Source organism: Oncorhynchus tshawytscha, linkage group LG26 (genome assembly GCF_018296145.1).
Source record: "Oncorhynchus tshawytscha isolate Ot180627B linkage group LG26, Otsh_v2.0, whole genome shotgun sequence".
Taxonomy (NCBI): domain Eukaryota; kingdom Metazoa; phylum Chordata; class Actinopteri; order Salmoniformes; family Salmonidae; genus Oncorhynchus; species Oncorhynchus tshawytscha.
Genome location: NC_056454.1, coordinates 19,205,779 through 19,226,289, shown reverse-complemented (window position 1 = coordinate 19,226,289; position 20,511 = coordinate 19,205,779). Strand labels below are relative to the sequence as shown.

General features: G+C 41.3%; 1 protein-coding gene across 3 annotated transcripts in view; it reads right to left on the bottom strand.

Annotated features, from left to right (window-relative positions):
- Positions 1-5,525: 5,525 nt before the first annotated feature.
- calcrla (calcitonin receptor-like a) overlaps positions 5,526-20,511 on the bottom strand; it is a 55,602-nt gene continuing 40,616 nt past the window's right edge. For 2 of the 3 annotated variants that reach the window (XM_024389126.2, XM_024389127.2), the window contains exons 4-13: positions 17,853-17,993; positions 12,672-12,784; positions 12,268-12,359; positions 11,990-12,116; positions 11,625-11,778; positions 11,447-11,507; positions 11,080-11,146; positions 10,143-10,361; positions 9,389-9,430; positions 5,526-6,754 (exon numbers count right to left, since the gene is read on the bottom strand). In XM_024389126.2, the coding sequence (XP_024244894.1) occupies positions 6,533-6,754; positions 9,389-9,430; positions 10,143-10,361; positions 11,080-11,146; positions 11,447-11,507; positions 11,625-11,778; positions 11,990-12,116; positions 12,268-12,359; positions 12,672-12,784; positions 17,853-17,993 (1,238 nt within the window). In that variant the 3' untranslated portion in view covers positions 5,526-6,532. The remainder of the gene's footprint in view (positions 6,755-9,388; positions 9,431-10,142; positions 10,362-11,079; positions 11,147-11,446; positions 11,508-11,624; positions 11,779-11,989; positions 12,117-12,267; positions 12,360-12,671; positions 12,785-17,852; positions 17,994-20,511) is intronic. The other variant, XM_024389128.2, reaches the window with a different exon arrangement.

Genomic DNA, 20,511 nt, shown 5'->3' with positions numbered 1-20,511 from the left:
CTGTACCTATCAAAAGCAAGCCTACTTATATCCCACGCTGTGGCTGAAGACCTGTAGATGGGTCTCAACCAATTTCTTGATGTTGCGGCTTAAAATGGGGCTGTTGGAGGACACATCGTTTTGTTCACCCCGAGTGTTAATAAAGGGAAATGATCTCTTGCAAGAGGAACACATTTGCAATGACATGAGGTAGAGCAAACATGAAACAAAAGAATGGGGCGCTGAGAACTGTGTTTGTTGTACCAAATCTCATCCCACGCATCGCTCTGTCTGTGGGTATCTGAGTCACTGAAACAGAATTTGCTGAGTTAAACAGAACATTTGGAGAACTATTTAACAGCAAAACGACGTGTACTGTATGTACCTATGTGGTTTGAAGAGCAGGGAGACATCTACACTGAGCCTGTAGTTGTGGTTTGTGTAACGCCTGTTACCATCACATTTTGAAGCTAAGCGCAGGTGACAGTGGCCCAAAGTCAACCTTGTCCTGCTATAACCAACCATCGGTGTGGCAGTCCTGCTATATTCAGGTCATTCTGCAGGAAGACAAGTTAGCAGCAGGAGCATTGAACTGACATGAAAGTATTATCTCTCACGCAATAAATATATAGTAGAACTTTTTGCTTTATGCGGCCATTTAAAATGAAAGGTCTAAAAACCTTCAATTTTGGACTGGTGTGAACACATAAGGAAGTGTTGAATAATGCCTGAGTTTCCCCTCCCATGCAAAAATCTCACAAACGGTCATTTGAAATTTCAGCCGTCAACTCCAGCTAGTCGTGGCCAGTCAAGCAGCAGTAACCTAGCTGTACAGGGGAGTTATAATTGGATAACGTGTGATATTGAAAGGGATTGGTGGTGAATACATCTCTTTTGCCATTTTGGAAGAATAACTTTAAGCTAGTGTAGTAGCAGACATGGGTTTAAATACTATTTGAAATCTTTCAAATAATTGCAGCACTTGCTTTGCAGCCTGCCGTGAGAGCCAGATAGGCGGTGTTTGCATTTTTGTGACTATTCTATTGGTCCCACTGCACCAGGCAAGCTCAAATCAAGCCCAGCTATAGTTTTTGAAATTATTCAAAATGGTGTTTGAACCCAGGTCTGTGTAGGAAGGTGTTGAACTGTTGAACTCCTCAGATAACTATTTGTGTAATGAAGATTAACCCTTTCTAGCAGTGATTCTAACCCTAACCCTAATTCTAACCCTAACCCAAAACATAAACCTAACCGCTAACCGCTAAATGAGCCTTTTTTCAAGTGATGACTTTTAAAATATCCTACATTCTCAGAATTTTAATTGGTTTACTATTCTTTTGGTACTCATAAATATAGTAAAACGTGTACAGACGCGCACACACACACACACACACACACACACACACACACACACACACACACACACACACACACACACACACACACACACACACACACACACACACACACACACAGTGAAGTTCAATTGATCATAACATTAATTATCATTCAGATTTTGTATTGCAAACCTATATGACAATGTGTATTATCTTCTCTTTCCACGCTTGATTGATTATACCCGAGGCATGGAAAGAGAGAACACATAGAGTACAAGGAAACGGCTTGACAATGCTCAGTGCTTGTGCAGAGTGATTTCATCTGGAACTTACATTGATGACAGTGTTTCAAAAAGCTAATTAGAATAATTTGTAGCAAGTGCATGGTCTGCCCCCTGAAATAAGGTTCAGAGAACCATTTTGTAACTCATGAGGTATATTAAGTTGACTGTTAGACTTCCATTTGGCTTGTATTCATATCCCATTTGCAAATAACTGAAATAACAACCAGTAAGTTCTTGGGAAATGAAACGTGTCCTCAATGACTTACTAGGCTAATGCTAATAAAAATTGAATAAAGTTGCATAAAGTACGGGATTGGATTGGTTAGTGTGATGCTTCAAATCTACCTATTGCCTTTGGCACAATCCAATACTGACTAGCTCAAAACCATCAATAGCACATAATAGTCCATTTTTACCGTAGGCATAAAAAGAGAGAATGACGCATGCCCAAGTTGTTGAAGCCCCCACAACTCCTCTGGTTACAATAAAACATACGGTGAAACAATAGCCTGTGGGTAGCAGGAAAGGCACTTGTTCTCCATTTGTCAAGCACTCTCTGTTTGTCACATCACCTGTTCAAGTGTTCCATTCTTTAAAAAATGGCTATCCACATTGTTGATAAAGAAAGTGGGAAGCTGGTACGTTACTCTACATCTAGCTTGAGTATGTGTTACTACAGATGTAGGATCTTAATTGTACCACTATTTTGTTGCTGAGAATTTTCTGCACAGCAGGAAATACAAACTTGTAGTGTATTTAGGTTTAAAAATGCTTTTAAAGTTTGTAATTTCCACAATTTCCACTTTTAAAAATACTTGATTTACTCTAACAAAAAACATACATTTCCTGTTGCTGCAGGATTATTTACCTGCTGTAGAAAACTGGCTCAAGTTAAAACCCCAAATCTGTACCAATCAATTCCCCTCTACAGAGGCAGAGCTGCTCATGAGAGCTATGATGTGACTGACAGTCAGTTACCAATCATTGTGTAAACCAGCAGTACACAGCTCCAGTCCTCAATGCCCACACCAGCATGCACTCTCCAGCCAATCAATACAATTAATTGATCAATTGAGTGCAGAGGACGTAACTGAAACCAGCAGGACTGCAGAACAATCAATCAAATGTATTTATGAAGCCCTTTTTACATCAGCCGATGACAAAAAGTGCTGTACAGAAACCCAGCTTAAAACCCCAAACAGCAATTTAATTTCAATTTCAATTTCCATGAACACCCATCTGTTAAGTGAATTTTTCAGATTTTTTTGTTGGTTTCTAAAACAATCTATAGGGAACTCATAAACAGTGTGGTCATGACAGGATTATTATAAGAATAATCCATCTGAAACAAAAATCTAAGTTAAATAATAGGACTAAATCAAATCAAACTTTAAATGGACTTTAAATAAAGTTGAATTTGATTTAGTCCTATTCATTTACTTAAATTTTTTGTTGAGATGGAGACGTGAATCCAACAAATCAATTATTCATTTGTAGACAAACTGGAATTAAAGACAGACTACGTCAGTGGAACAGTTGGAACTATCCAAGCAGAAGATACCTCTCCTTCAAATATTGATACTTCGAGAGTTTAGGATATTAAGATGATTCTGAGAAAAATGGCTTTAAAGTTCAGAACCCTCATTGGTTTGAATAGTGTCAGCAATTTGTATAATGCCCAACCCTGGGCAGCAATGCTGCCCAACAATGCTACCCAACCCTTTCTTTTTCTGATAGTGGGATAAAACATTGAAAATCTGACATTGTTTTAAAGATACAAATTCAACATATTTTATACAGGGTTTGTCTATGTTGAAATGTCAAAACAATAGTTAACATTGATACATTTTTAAAAATCCAATGTATTTTTCACGTAGATTCCATGTCACAATACCTTGACATTACGTGACTTTCCTATTAAATTAAAAAACGTCAGTGTATCTTATTTTTTCTGTTGAAATAGAGAATATAAAAAATAACAAAGAAAAATAAATGTTTCACAAATATATATTTTCACATCCAAAGAATAAAACACATACAAATTACACCCATACAGTCAAGTGGAGTCAGGGTGTGTAGACTTCCAAATATATATACACAGTACATTTTTAACATACAATACAGACATTATCCTTGAAAATACTTTTCTTCGTAGTAAGTGCTACTTCAAATGTCAAAGTCGTCTAATATGAAAACACCTCTGAATACAGTTTTAAGATGTCTTTAAGTTCTTCAATAAGAAACTGTCCTGCAGTCCACGTCACATTCTAACAAATGTTACGAAACAGGATGCATGGAATTTACTTGCCAGAAGTACTGGCAGCTAATATAGAGATGTATCTGAGAGTTGGTATCGACATGTCTTCTTGTCTCCATGCCACACTACACACACACACACTTGTGCTGTGTAATAGTATCTGTTTAGTTACCAACGGTCACTGTATGATTGTGATTATAATGTTCAAGTGGTAGATGCCTGGGACGGCCAAAACAACTTTCCTTGTTAGGAATTTACAGATGCAATTCAGGCATCATTCACCCTCTATCAGAGTGCACTGGCAAAATGGAGGAATGGCTTTGTTTGTACCCTTGTGGAAAGCTAGCAGAAATGGCAGAGACAATTCATTTGAATGTCAGTCCGATGGCTAATGATCAGTAAAAGCATCAAAATTGTAAAAAACAACTTCCTGCTGACAACCTCCCACACACTTCTATATGACAGCTGTTTCATATTTGAATGCCTCGTATACACCCGTAAATACAGCGTAAATATATACAGTATATGTACATAAAGCACTCACCTTAATTGCATTTCTGCACTGCAAGATTTACAACATACAAAAGTATGTGGACACCTGCTTGTCAAACATCTCATTCCAAAATCATGGGCATTAATATGAAGCTGGTCCACCCTGCACTTTTCTGGGAAGGCTTTCCACTAGATGTTGGAACATTGCTGCGGGGACTTGCTCCCATTCAGCCACAAGAGCATTAGTGAGGTTGGGCACGGATGTTGGGCAATTAGGCCTGGCTCGCAGTTGGCGTTCCAATTCATCCCAAAGGTGTTCGATGCGGTTGAAGTCAGGGCAAGGTGCAGGCCAGTCAAGTTCTTCCACATTGATCTCAATAAACCTTTTCTGTATCACTTTGTGCACAGGGGTATTGTCATGCTGAAACAGGAAAGGGCCTTCCCGAAGCTGTTGACATAAAGTTGGAAGCACAGATTCGTCTAGAATGTCATTGTATGCTGTAGTGTTAAGATTTCCCTTCACTGGAACTAAGGGCCCTAGCCCGAACCATGAAAAACATGGTTCCTTCGCCACCTAACTTCACAGTTGGCACTATGCATTCTGGCAGGTGGCGTTCTGCTGGCATCCACAAAACCCAGATTTGTCCGTCGTACTGCCAGATGGTGAAGTGTGATTTATCACTCCAGAGAACGTGTTTCCACTGCTCCAGTGTCCAATGGTGGTGAGCTTTACACCACTCCAGCTGACGCTTGGCATTGCACATGGTGATCTTAGGCTTGTTTGTGTCTGCTCAGCCATAGAAACTCATTTCACGAAGCTCCCGACGAACAGATCTTGTGCTGACATTGCTTCCAGAGGTAGTTGGAACTCGGTTGTGAGTGTCACAGCCGAGGACAGACAATTTTTACTCATAAAGGGCTTCAGCACTAGGCAGTCCCGTTCGGTGAGCTTGTGTGGCCTACCACTTCGCGACTGAGCCGTTGTTGCTCTGAGACGCTTCCACTTCACAATAACAGCACTTACAGTTGACCGGGGCAGCTCAAGCAGGGCAGAAATTTGACGAACTGACTTTTTGAAAAGAGTTCTTCAGTACGGGCCATTCTACTGCCAATGTTTGTCTATGGAGATTGCATGGCTGTATGCTCGATTGTATACACCTGTCAGCAACAGTTGTGGCTGAAATAGCAAAATCCACTCATTTTGAAGGGGTGTCCACATACTTTACATAATCTGATTGTGAGTCGTTTCCAGCATTTGGATGAAAACAATTATTTAAAAAGTAGTGAAATTCACATGAATGATTCCGATAGTGAACAGTGGCAATTATATGGAATTTAGAATATATGAACATACAGTATGTGCCAGACATATATTACAATAAACACAATGTTTTATAGGCATACCGTTTGCCACTGAGGGGAATGTAAGGTTTAACCTATAAATATTTATTCCATAGATTTAAAACAGTGCCAGAACCAAACTTCATAATTGAAGTAACATTCAGTTGTACAGGACAGATATTGGCATAAATGACAATAGTTGATAATGGTAAAGCATGTACCTTTTCAAAAGTTATTAACTACCAACAAGGGACTGTACTGTATATCTGTGTAACTTTGCCCTTAACTTGAGCTTAAATTCAGCTAGAGAAACACAGATAATAGCCTCAGAGAGCCTAGTTCTTAGTGGCATAGATTGTTGTGTATAAAAATAGCCGACAAGGGTGGTTCTTGGCTTGGCATATCACAAATAATAATTTTGGGCAAACACCCAGGCTTTATCTGAACTGATAATATCTTAATTTGGATTGTCAAACCTCCTTTTTACATTGTTTATGTACAGTCATGTTAAAAGGACTGCGTAACACTTGAATGCTTTAAGATAAATTATCAGAATATAAACATTTGGCTTCCTCTGAAAAGCAGCAAAGAAGCTTCATACATGGATACTTGAAAAAGTTTTGCAAAAAGTGATTCTCACTAAGCTGATAAAACAATTAAGTGCCCATTTCAATGTGTTAATCGAAGGTAGCAAATTTTTTTTTCCCCCAGTGCGTATACAAGTGTCCGAACGTTTCTGTTGTTTATCCCTTCTTTCTCCCTTCCCTCGGTTAACCCAAGAAACCTACTAACAAACTGCAGCCTCCCCTTCCCCACCATTCCGAAAAAGAGTCATCCTATCCTCAGGTGAACGGGTTCTCTGATTTTAAGATGGAGGTCTCGATTTCGAGGCAGGCCCCCTTGCCGTTCAAGTGTTCTGTGTGGCTGTCGATGCTGTAGCAGCCCTGGACCTCGGTGATGGACGAAGCAGTGTACGAGGCAGACCGCATGGCATCTGAGTGGGCGAAGGTGCTTCCAAACTGGATACGGTACTGGTTCCAATGTCTCCTCAGAACCCCTTGCACCTACCAAGACACGATGTCGACCATAAGATTCAGCACACAGAAAATAAATCAATACATTTAGTAATAAATTACTAGTAATGAATGAACCCTAATTGCAAGACCGTATCCTCACACAGTGTTTTCCTGGCCATCTCCCAGGCATTCACAATTACCATATTAACCCTTGACCACTTCATCTGTTACATAAAGCAACCCTAATCCAAACACAAATAACACATTTGGTAAGAAACCCTCTCAATTTAAGGAAACGTATAGTATTACGCAGAGTCATGAGTGCATAGAACTCCCTTCCATCTTATATAGTGTATGGGAACAGCAAACCTGGTTTCAAAAATAAATAAAGCAACACAGCCTCTCCCCCATGTGACCTACTTGTTGTATATATGTACTGACAAGTACAGTTGAAGTCGGAAGTTTACATACACTTAGGTTGGAGTCATTAAAAACCCGTTTTTCAACCGCCCCACAAATTTCTTGTTAACAAACTATAGTTTTGGCAAGTCAGTTAGGACATCTACTTTGCGCATGACACAAGTAATTTTTTCAACAATTGTTTACAAACAGATTATTTCACTTATAATTCACTGCATCACAATTCCAATGGGTCAGAAGTTTACATACACTAAGTTGACTGTGCCTTTAAACAGCTTAGAAATTTCCAGAAAATGATGTCATGGCTTTAGAAGCTTCTGATAGGCTAATTGACATCATTTGAGTGAATTGGAGGTGTACCTGTGGACGTAGTTTGAGGCCTACCTTCAAACTCAGTGCCCCTTTGCTTGACATTATGGGAAAATGAAAATAAATCAGCCAAGACCTCAGAAAAAAAATTGTAGACCTCCACAAGTCTGGTTCATCCTTGGGAGCAATTTCCAAATGCCTGAAGGTGCCACGTTCATCTGTACAAACAATAGTACGCAAGTATAAACACCATGGGACCACCCAGCCGTCATACTGCTCAAGAAGGAGACACGTTCTGTCTCCTAGAGATGAACGTACTTTGGTGCGAAAAGTGCAAATCGATCCCAGAACATTATCTCTGGTCTGATGAAACAAAAATGGAACTGCTTGGCTATAATGACCATCGTTATGTTTGGAGGAAAAAGGGGGAGGATTGCAAGCCGAAGAACACCATCCCAACCGTAAATTACGGGGGTGGCAATATCATGTTGTGGGGGTGCTTTGCTGCAGGAGGGACCGGTGCACTTCACAAAATAGATGGCATCATGAGGCAGGAAAATTATGTGGATATATTGAGCCAACATCTCAAGACATCAGTCAGTCAGGAAGTTAAAGCTTGGTCACAAATGGGTCTTCCAAATGGACAATGACCCCAAACATTCTTCCAAAGTTGTGGCAAAATGGCTTAAGGACAACAAAGTCAAGGTATTGGAGTGGCCCTCACAAAGCCCTGACCTCAATCCCATAGAAAATGTGTGGGCAGAACTGAAAAAGCGTGTGCGAGCAAGGAGGCCTACAAACCTGACTCAGTTACACCAGCTCTGTCAGGAGGAATGGGCCAAAATTCACCCAACTTTTTGTGGGAAGCTTGTGGAAGTTCAACAATTTAAAGGCAATCCTATCAAATACTAATAGAGTGTATGTAAACTTCTGACCCACTGGGAATGTGGGAATGTGAAGCTGAAATAAATCATTCTCTCTACTATTATTCTGACATTTAACATTCCTAAAATAAAGTGGTGATCCTGACTGACCTGAGACAGGGAATTTTTACTAGGATTAAATGTCAGGAATTGTCAAAAGCTGAGTTGAAATGTATTTGGCTAAGGTGTATGTAAACTTCTGACTTCAACTGTATATAGGGTACAAATCAGAGTGCTAATAAGTCTCAAACCGTAAATGGTTTCTCTTCATTATGCATACCTCTGCTTGGTGGAGATTTTCTGGGATGGTGTCCCTTTCTCTATCCTTGTCTTTTGAATGGATAGACCAGGAGTCTGCAACGGTAATAGTGGCCTGACCGCGAATGGCCCTGTCTCTCTCAGCGGACAATCGCCGGAAGGATTGGAGAAGACTGAACGGTAACCGGATCCCCCCCAAGGTGTATGTAAACGTCCGACTTCAACATATGTGTAACTGACAGATGAATACACACACTACATGTTAATGTTTTTAAATGTATGTAAATTGTTAAGTATTTTGTCTGTAATGTCTTTTTTGTTATACGTCAGACCCCAGGCAGACGAGCTATCGCTATTGGCTATCGGCTAATGGGGATCCTAATAAATCAAATCAGCACTGCTCATACCACTCTATGGACTGCCCCGTGACTGTCTCTGGATGCCTGCCAATGCTTTAATGATCTTCAATCTGAGAGAATCATCTCCAGAGGCCCACAAGCTCCCATGAAATGCTCTGGAAGGTCAACTTCCCCAGATGCATCCCCAGGTCAGGTCACCTCTCGGGGAGGGTTTGCACAGAGGAAGTTGCCTAACCTTGGCTTGATCGCACAGGGAACTGAGGACTCAAATGTACAGGGGAGGAGAGGGTCGCGACATTTCTGAAATGGTCCCAAAATGTCCTGTGGATAAGCTGCAAGGGAATCCTTCGACCTAAAATTCTATATCTGGGATTTCAGAAAACCTGATAAATGAATGTGGGTCAGAATCTTACCTCTCCGTTGAAGAAGCAGAAGATGGTGGCTACCAGCAGACCCTGAGAAAATAAAGCAAACAGGAGCCCAGTCAGTGCATATCGGTTATAAACCCATCGCTTTAACGCCCTGGGAGAATGTCTCAAGCTCTCAAACACCCAAAACAGTCGAGCCGTGGGGCTGATTTAGCCAACTTTGATGCATTTTGGCAGCGGACCTTTCGAGGAGCATGTAAAACGAGGGCGAGAGAGAGGTACAGAGAGAGAGTAGGGACAGAGAAAGGCGTTGTAATGTATTATTCATTGAGCTGATTCAGCCTGGCACCAGAAGGCACTGACTGTACCTCATCATGAGTTGCAGCATTCAACCCTCCTCCTCCCCTGCCAGACAATGACATATACTTTCTTCCACAGGCCATGAGATAAAGACACGGGAGTCAAAGGCTAATAAGGCGCCGACCTGGTCTTAATCCAATAATAAGAGACGGTGGCTGCAGATGACTACTTCAGTTTTATTGTGGCAATGGAAACGTTACTGCTGCTTACTTCAGAAGGGGTATGGTTCTCTTTTTCTCCCCCAGACACCTTAGTATGCACTTACCGACAGTACGTCACTCTGGACAAGAACATCTGCCAAATTACCATGCACAACATACACGAAAGTCACCCTAACCTTGGATGGAAACATGAAAGATACATTACTGTAAGCCTAGAAATGTATAATGTTAGAGTCATATGTGAGCGAGGGTAACTAGCAGAGAATAGATAGTCTTACCTGATAATGCATTAAGATGTGCATGATGTAGTCGTAGATCTCAGAGGAGACCCGTCCCTCTGGTTTGTAGGGCAACAGGACGTACTGGATCCCCAGGAGAGGTACCAGAATCAGGGTGGCGCGCACCGCCTTCATGTAGAGACTGGACTCAGCCTGGTGGGTCACCTTCAGCTTGGTGATCAGGACACGCACAATGTTCAAAAGGAAGAACAGGTTCACCTTGGAGGATATAGAGAGAGGAAAAGGCCACATTTGTCAGAATATAGCCATTGAGAGGATATGTTTATCCAAAGAACCCTCAATCACCATACATAAAAAACAAGAAATACTGTTCACGACTGTAAGCAATAGTGGGTTTACTTCTTGATGTCATAAAATGATGCATTATGGGTAATACATACGTTTCTGAACCACATATAAGTGTATTACTGGAGAGCAGATTAACATAACATTCATTATAATTCTCAAATTGACTAAACAAGGAGAAATCAGGCAGAATTCCTCAAAATAAAGAAACATCAGCACATCTGATAAGACATGCAGCTCTAAACCAGATTGGACCCAAAGAAAATAATTGCAAACTACAAGAGGATGCTTGATTGTCCGGTTTCCTTTGAAGTCAGACCAATGGTTTTATCAGGTCATTCCTTGAATGCCAAAGGCACGTGGTTCTGCCGAATGACTAATGGTCGGGTCACTAATCTATCAACCTACAGGATAGTTCTGTGAAATTACTTATCTAGATATTTGTTTCCTGGGCTAGTTGAACAAAAACAAAGTGTGGTCTCTTTTTGTCCATAGACTACGTTCAAGGTAAGGCAACAAAAATGAAAACAACATCCTTGAACACTGCAACCCCTTTCCACTTAAGTTTGCACTCAAGAGAAGCAGGAATATAGATCGTATTTGCATGTACCTAAATGTACTACAGACTTACCAACAGAGCAGCACAGATGGGCCCATGGATTATGTAGAGGAGTGAAGTGTTGGAGCTTATCCAACAACTGTAGGAGGGGAAGAGACAAATTAGCATTCAGGGTCTACCGCCTTCTTTTATGGTTTAAATTAGATTTTTACAAGAGCTGCTTACAGGAAACATATTCATAAAATTGGATTGAAAGCTCTAGAAGTGTGCCAACAGGATTCTAATAGGCAATGGATACATGGTAGGGAATACTTGTAGCTGTAATAGAAACTAATTACAGCAAGATGTATTATGCTGTATGAATAGCTTGTAGTTGAAGAAATGATAAATTCACTGAAAACAATTGTGGTACAAAATACAGTATCTGAACGTAACTCACTTGTCATTGTAGTAGTAACTGCGAGCGATTGCATGTATAGATGCTGGAATTAGAGGAAAGCCTGAAAAACAACAGACATCCATTGTCCGTGACAAACAGTGTTACTTCCATGAAATAACATCCAAACTTCACATCAAAATCATATACGGGTATACGGGGGGTATCCCCAAAAACCTACCCCAGCCGAGAAGATAGTACCACATCAAGTGCTGTTTCTCAGCAAACACAGCAACAACGATGAGGGTGTGCAGGTATATCCCTTCACAAAGCATCCAGAAATAGTTGCAACCAAAAAGATAAAGATGGATAAACTGGGACACTTTACAGCTTGTCTGGAAAAAAAAAGAAAATAAGGATGTTGCACATGCAGTTCTTCTGTGCTTTACTCTTTGAATATCTCTAAAGGCAGCAGCAAATTAGCAGTGTGTATACTGCCATTGCATTGGTGTGTGGCTGTAAAATGTACATCATACATCATAATACACATATAAAATGATCAATCACATAATATCCATCCATCCACCCACCCACCCATCCACTTACAGGGTTTCTTTGTACTAGCTCCTGGTTATTCGCCACAGCGGTCAGCCAGATGATGGTAATGACCGAGTTCAATACAAAGGAGAAGAAGAGGTTTTTGTGGAGAGTGATTCGCTGACAACTTAAACTCCTACACGAAAGGGGAAAAGGTGTAGACTTTTTCATTGTGGCGTTAAAAACCGAAAGTAATTTGGCATCGACTGTCCGTGTCTAATAACAGATCCAGGAACAAAACCTTTGAATATTCAATTAGTTCTATTGTTTGGTTCATTTATACTCACTTGAAATAGAAAAATATTCCCAGGGAAATTAATAGGGATGTCAGTGATAAGCCATGACCGATGAGGGCCAAGTAGAACAAATTCATGGCAGTCTGAAAGAGAATAGACACAATAAGCCTCATATTGCCCTAGCATATTACTGTATGTGTTCTGAACTCCCTAAAACCCAGCTATATAATGGCAATGCATTGATGAATCAATACAAAATTATAATGCAAGTCCCATAGCCCTGATAATCAAAGAGCAAAGAGTATTTTCAAGTACTTATTGTCCATTCAATCAAAATAGCCATCTGAAAGTTTCTGCAGGAGGTCAAAGTGACATTCCTCACATGCAGCAAGCACTTGCGTTTGAATTAACGGAACATCCATTTGAGAGTTGTTGTTTTTTGGACCGCAACGTACCATTCTGCCTTCATTAGTATGCTCGTTGCATCGTGTGTAGTTGGTCCATGTTCGGTTGCTCTCTGGATGCAGAAACCAGTGGCCGTTGTCACTGCATATTTTTGTCACCAATTCTGTAGAGCATTACATCAAAAATGTAAGTAGATCTATAAACACATCAAATACAGTCTTCAAAATGCCGAGACTTGAAGTTGCTTTTTCTGAAGTCATCTTTCCTCGAAGTAATATAATTTGCAAGTGCTTTTAAAAGCAACAAGGCTTCTGAAGCCTCTAGGGCAGGGCTGCTCAAACCTCTTCCTGGAGATCTACTGTCCTGTGGGTTTTCAGTCCAACCCTAACACACCTGATTCTACTTATTAGCTGCTCAACAAGACCTTAATAACTAGCTGAATCAGATACGCTAAATTAGGGTTGGACTGAAAACCTACAGGACAGTAGATCTCCAGGAAGACGGTTGGGCATCCCTGCTCTAGGGCTTGATTACAAAGGAAAGTACATTGGAAAAGGCATTTGATCTGCCTTAAACCCAGTGTTTTTCAATGTTGATCCTGGGGGACCCACTGTAGGTTGAATTTCACTACCACTGATGTCACTCAATTAGACCAAGGGTCTCCTACTCCCGTCCTGGAGAGGCAGCCTATAGGGAGGTTGTTAGGGACCTGGCAGTGTGGTGCCAGGACAACAACCTCTCCCTCACTGTCAGCAAGACAAAGGAGCTGATCGTGGACTACAGGAAATGGAGGGGCGAGCACGCCCCCATCCACATCGATGGGACTGTAGTGGAGCGGGTCGAGAGCTTCAAGTTCCTTGGTGTCCACATCACTAAGGAATTAACATGGCCAACACACACCTATACAGTTGTGATTGGGCCACAACTGTGTGGGAGGCTGAAAATATTTGGCATGGACCCTTAGATCCTCAAAAAGTTCTAGAGCTGCACCATTGAGAGCATCTTGACTGGCTGCATCACCCTTGGTATGGAAACTGCAAGGCTCTACAGAGGGTGGTGAGTACGCCCCAGTACATCACTGGGGCCAAGCTCCCTGCCATCCAGGACCTCTGTACCAGGCGTCATAGGAAGACCCCAAAAATGTTCAAAGATTCCAGCTACTGAAGCCATTGTCTGTTCTTTCTGCTACCACACAGAATGCGCTACTTGGGCTCCAGAGAGACGCAGCGGTCTAAGGCACTGCATCTCAGTGCTAGAAGTTTCACTACAGACCCTGGTACAATTCCAGGCTGTATCACAACCGGCTGTGATTGGGAGTTCAATAGGGCGGCACACAATTGGCCCAGCGTAGTTAGGGTTTGGCCGGGGTAGGCCGACATTGGAAATAAGAATGTGTTCTTGTTTGAACTGCCTAGTTAAATTTAAAAAACAAGTCTGGGACTGTGAACAGTTTCTACCCCCACTGCTAAATAGCTAATCAGATGGCTACACAGACTACCTGCATTGACCCGTTCTTGCACTAACTCTCTGGCATTGACTCTATGCACACACACTGGACTCGACCCACACACTCACACATACTACACTGACACTCCAACACAACTCCTGCACTGACTCTATGTACACACACTTTGAGCTCTTAGGAAACTATGCAATATTTAGTTTTTTAAAAATATATTACTTCTTACATTGTTACCCCAGGAAATCTTAAGTCTTATTACATACAGCCGGGAATAACTATTGGATATAAGAGCAACATCAATTTACCAACATTACGACCAGGAATACAACTTTCCCGAAGCAGATTCTCTGTTCGGACCACCACCCAGGACAATGGAGCTAATTCCAGTAGGTGATCCAAAACAATGACACCGCAGAAGTGGCAGATGAAGCGACCACCTGGCCAGGCTCCGTAGACGTGCACATCGCACACCACTCCCGAGTATACTACTAGCCAATGTCCAGTCTCTTGACAACAAGGTAAACGAAATTCGAGCACCCAAAACCCTGACAAACTTTTACAGATACACAATTGAGAGCATCCTGTCGGGCTGTATCACAGCCTGGTATGGCAACTGCACCGCCCTCAACCGCAAGGCTCTCCAGAGGGTAGTGCGGTCTGCACAATGCATCACCGGGGGCAAACTACCTGCCCTCCATGACACCTATAGCACCCGATGTCACAGGAAGGCCAAAAAGACCATCAAGGACATCAACAACCCGAGCCACTGACTGTTCACACCACTACTACCATCCAGAAGGCTAGGTCAGTACAGGTGAATCAAAGCTGGGACCGAGAGACTGAAAAACAGCTTTCCTCTCAAGGCCCTCAGACTGTTAAACAGCCATCACTAACATTGAGTGGCTGCTGTCAACATACTGACTCAACTCTAGCCACTTTAATAATGAAAAAAATGATGTAATATATGTATCACTAGCCACTTTAAACAATGCCACCTTATATAATGTTATATATATATGTAACAGGAATCACTAACTCAGAGAGGCTGCTGTCTACATTAAGACCCAATCACTTGACTAGACTCTACCCACACAGTCACAAATACTTACACTGACACCCCCTACACACACATACACACTACATACACCCACACACATAACACATGCATACATGCATACTGACGCCACTCACACACTCACACGCACTTTCACACTCACCACATACCTTGCTGCTATTGTGTATTTTCTATCCTGTTGCCTAGTCACTTTACCCTTACACATATAGCTACCTCAATTACCTCGTACCTCTGAAAATGTACCCGGTACTAGTACTCCCAGTATATAGCCATGTTATATTTACTCTTTATTTTTACTGTTTATTGTTATTCGTTATTCACTGTGTATATATTCCTTGTGTCACTATTTCAATGTATTTATTTTTATCTTTATCTTTCACCCTGCATTGTTGGAAAAGGACCCGTAAGTAAGCCTTTCATTGTTCATCTACACCTGTGGATTACAAAGCATGTGACAAATAAAATGTGATTTGATTTGACATGGTGTGCAGGCCTTTGTTCCAGCCCAGCACTAACACACTGATTAAAACTGGTCGTGATCCAGATTTATGACCATGATTAGATTAAAATTTGAAACAGATGTGCTAGTGCTGGGCTAGAACAAAATCCTGAGGTTTATTAGTACAGCATATCTACTTGGTACCACTGAACTGGAACACCCTGAGTCTGCAATTTTAGAAGTATTCTAAGACAGAACATGACGCAGAAGGCACAGAATAAGTTTGAGGAAAGACTAAAAGAAATGGAGCAATTTATTCATGAAAGATCAAGTGTAATATATTCTAAAAATAAAGCCAACTGGATGGAAAATAGGGAAAAATGCACCAAATATTTTTTTCTCTTCAACATCGAACGAAAAACTATTTACAGAAACTTGTTACAAATGATGGAGTCATCCATGATTCACCAAACAACATTTTGAAATACAATACAATAAAAAAAGAATATAACCTTTACATTACCGTTTACCAATCAAATGTTCCAACTGTGAAGTACTCAGTATATATATATACCGAAAGAAAGAAATGATTTCACTACACTCTATTTGAATAGAAAGTTAGCCAAATTAGATACGATTTATGCTACCAAACCTGTCTACATAGCTGGTAAATTCGCTCTGACTATCTACTCCGATTTCAGGGCACGGGTAAAATAGTCTAGCTAGCTACATTTTCAGATATTGCAAGTTTCTAATTTTGACAGAAAGTAATTTTCATTTCAAGTTAAATTGTACAGTTAGCTAGTTAGCTAACGTTAGCTAAAATTACGTGTATGATCTTATTATTCGTATCTCAGCACAATTTGCTTTTGCTAGTTACAGCCTAATGTTAGCTAGCTAATATTGAACCTGATTGATTAGCTCCCTGCAGATTCATACAGGGCTGTAACGTCATGAGTTGGGATTATGGTTTGTTGTTTACCTAGCTAGCTACATGTCTTAACAAAAGACTACACTATGCAAGTAACCATTTCATTAGAATGTCACTGCGACAACTGTTGACAGCCAGCTGGTAAATTCGCTCTGGCTATCTACTCTGATTTTTCAAAGCACTCTGGTCTGACTGTGCCAGAGTGCAGAATAACTGAGGAATTTACGAAAGCTCAACACCCGTTGAATATGGTCGGTGTCAGTAAACACTGGCAAAAGAAAAATTGTTGCCAGCAGCACTGTTGCAGTCACCAATGCTGTGGATACCACAAAAACAGCCTAACCAGCTCTGCTAGGGCGAGTAAAATGGTCAGTGAGCTGTTCTCTTATTTGTGTCTGGAAGTTGCTAGTAAGCTAGCTAACATTAGCCAGTTAGCTTGGGTGCTTGACTGTTGTTGTTGGGACAGAACGCTCGGATTAACCCTTAAAGAGATGGGTGGGTATAAAGCTTAAGAGGGTGTGAATGATGCTGAATGGGTGTAGACAAAGACCTCTCCTGTAGGTACTAAATAATTCAAAGGCCATTTTCTCAAAAGTGAGGTTACAAGTTTATCAACTTTCAAAGCAGAATTACTTTCCCATTGTTTCTCAAATGCAGTGTATGATATAACACAATTTCAAATTTTGCTACATTAGACCGAATCAAGGCGGTCGGTCACAATTGTGATAAATAAAAAAGAAGAGACAGAATCATTAGATCACTTGTTTCGGTACTGCTCATATGTAGCTTGTTTTTGATCGCAAGGTTCAGGAATAGCTGAGAAAAATTCAACATTTAGCCAACTCTGCAAATAGCACTGCTGGGTGATTTGATAATCATAGTCAATCGATCAGTAATATAATAATACTCTTAGCAAAGGTGTTTATCTTAAATTTACAATCTGTAGAAACTATGAGAAATACAAGCTTCAGAACTTCTGTGAAACATCACAGCACAATGGAAAAATGGATGGTCTACAGAGATAGTTGGGAGGAGTTGAGGGTAGCTGTAGGCTGGGACTAAAATCAAACAAAAGATAACTAATGTAAAATATACCTTCTGTGAAATGTATGTAGTATGTATACGCTGGAAGTGGACGCCTAAGTATTGTTGTCCATTAGTTTACTCCAATCAGGGGAGGGGTGGTAGGGTTAGAGGAAAACAATAAAAAAGGAAAATATCTTTAAATAATATATATTTACAAAAAACTATATATGGGAAATTGGAAATGATGCATACAATTACATTGATAGCAGCCACAATCTTCGTGGGCTTCGGAGGTTACCTGAGGGGTCAAAGTCCTGGAAGTAGTCAGGGCAGTACTGCTCTGAAGTGAAGCCTGCCTCTGTGTCGTCCCAGCACAGCCACCCATCCCAAGTCCGGTTACACACTGGTCCTGCAGCATAGAAACCATCAGAGAAGAAACCTGTTCAAATAAAGCAGGAGCACTGAGAGGTGAGGTCACTGACACTGTCTGTTACACTAATCAACACTGTGGTTCACCGAAGCAGGTCAAGCCAATACTCAGTTTAAATCAATATGTGATGTAAGTACATACAGTGTCTTCAGAAAGAATTCACACCCCTGGACTTTTTCAACATGTTGTTGTCTTACAGCCTGAATTAAAAATCTATTACATTTTGATTGTTTTTGTCACTGGCCTACACACAATTCCCCATAATGTCAAAGTGGAATAAAAAATGAAAAGCTGAAATATCTTGAGTCAATAACTATTCAACCATTTTGTTTTGGCAAGCCTACATAAGTTCAGGAGTAATAATTTGCATAACAAGTCACCGAATAAATTGCATGGACTCAATCTGTGTGCAATAAAAGTGTTTAACATGATTTTTTCATGACTGCCTCATTTCTGTACCCCACACATTCAATTATTTGTAAGGTCAACAATGGTGCCGGAGAAGAAGGCTGAAGTTTTACGTGTCCCCAACTGATTATGTTTTTTGTTTGTTTATTTGTGATGTTTTTGTAACTTAAAAAAAAACTTATTTTGTACATAACGTTGCCGCTACCGTCTCTTATGACCGAAAATAAATTCTGGACATCAGGACTGCGATTACTCAACACTGGCCGGCATAATCCTTTTTCTCCTTTAACGAGTCTGACGAGGCCAACGCGAATGACATACTGCTTTCTTGGGAACAGTCCCAGATCCCCGTGACTTGTGTGAAGAGGAGGCAGAGAAAAAAGGGCCAGAAGGCAGGCTGCCTTCTGAGAATTCGTAGGCGAACCTCCACTTCCTTCCATTCTGCTAGCAAACGTGCAATCTTTGGAGAGTAGAATAGATGACCTATGCGGAAGATTAAGCTACCAACGGGACATTCATATCTTATGCTTCACGGAGTCGTGGCTGAACGACGACACTATCAACATGTTGCTGGCTGGTTATACGATGTACAGGCAGGATAGAACAGCGGCGTCTGGTAAGACAAAGGGCGGCGGACTATGGATTTTTGTAAATAACGGCTGGTGCACTATCTAAGGAAGTCTCAAGCTATTGCTCGCCTGAGGTAGAGTATCTCATGATAAGCTGTAGACCACACTATCTACCTAGAGTTTTCATCTGTATTTTTCGTAGATGTTTACATACCATCAAGGGCACCAAGACAGCATTGAATGAGCTGTATTCCTCCATAAGCAAACAAGAAAACGCTCACCTAGAGGCGGCACTCCTAGTAGCAGGGGACTTTAATGCAGGGAAACTTAAATCCGTTTTACCAAATTTCTATCAGCATGTTAAATGTGCAACCAGAGGGAATACATCTCTGGACCACCTTTACTCCACACACAGAGGTGCATACAAAGCTTTCCCTCACCCTCCATTTGGCAAATCTGACCATAATTCTATCTTCCTGATTACAAGCAAAAATTAAATCAGGAAGCACCAGTGACTAGATCAATAAAAAAGTGGTCAGATGACGCAGGTGCTAAGATACAGGACTGTTTTGCTAGCACAGACTTGAATAAGTTCCGGGATTCCTCCGATGGAATTGAGGAGGAAACCACATCAGTCATTGGCTTCATCAATAAGTGCATCGATGATGTTGTCCCCACAGTGACCGTACGTACATACCTCAACCAGAAGCCATGGATTACAGGCAACATCCGCACTGAGCTAAAGGCTAGAGCTGCCGCTTTCAAGGAACGGGACTCTAGCCCCTAAGCTTATAAGAAATATTGCTATGTCCTGCGACGAACCATCAGACAGGCAAAGCATCAATACAGGACTAAGATCGAATCACACTACACCGGCTCTGATGCTTGGCGGATGTGGCAGGGCTTGCAAACCATTACAGACTACAAAGGGAAGCACAGCCGAGAGCTGCCCAGTGACACAAGCCAACCAGACAAACTAAACTACTTCTATGCACGATTCGAGACAAAGAACACTGAAACATGCATGAGAGCACCAGCTGTTCCGGAAGACTGTGTCATCACGCTCTCCCAGCCGATGTGAGTAAGACCTTCAAACAGGTCAACATTCACAAGGTCGCGGGGCAAGACGGATTACCAGGATGTGTACTGCGAGCATGCACTTACCAACTGGCAAGTGTTTTCACTGACATTTTCAACCTTTCCCTGTCCAAGTTTGTAATACCAAGATGTTTTTAGCAGAACACCATAGTGCCTGTGCCCAGTAACTGCTTAAATGACTATTGACCCGTAGCACTCACGTCTGTAGCCATGAAGTGCTTTGAAAGGCTGCTCATGGCTCACATCAACACCATTGTCCCAGAAACCCTAGACCCACTCCAGTTTGCATACCGCACTAACAGATCCACAGATAATGCAATCTCCATTGCACTCCACACTGCCTTTTCACACCTGGACAAAAGGAACACCTATGTGAGAATGCTATTCATTGACTACAGCTCAGCGTTCAACACCACAGTGCCCTCAAAGCTCATCAATAAACTAAGGACCCT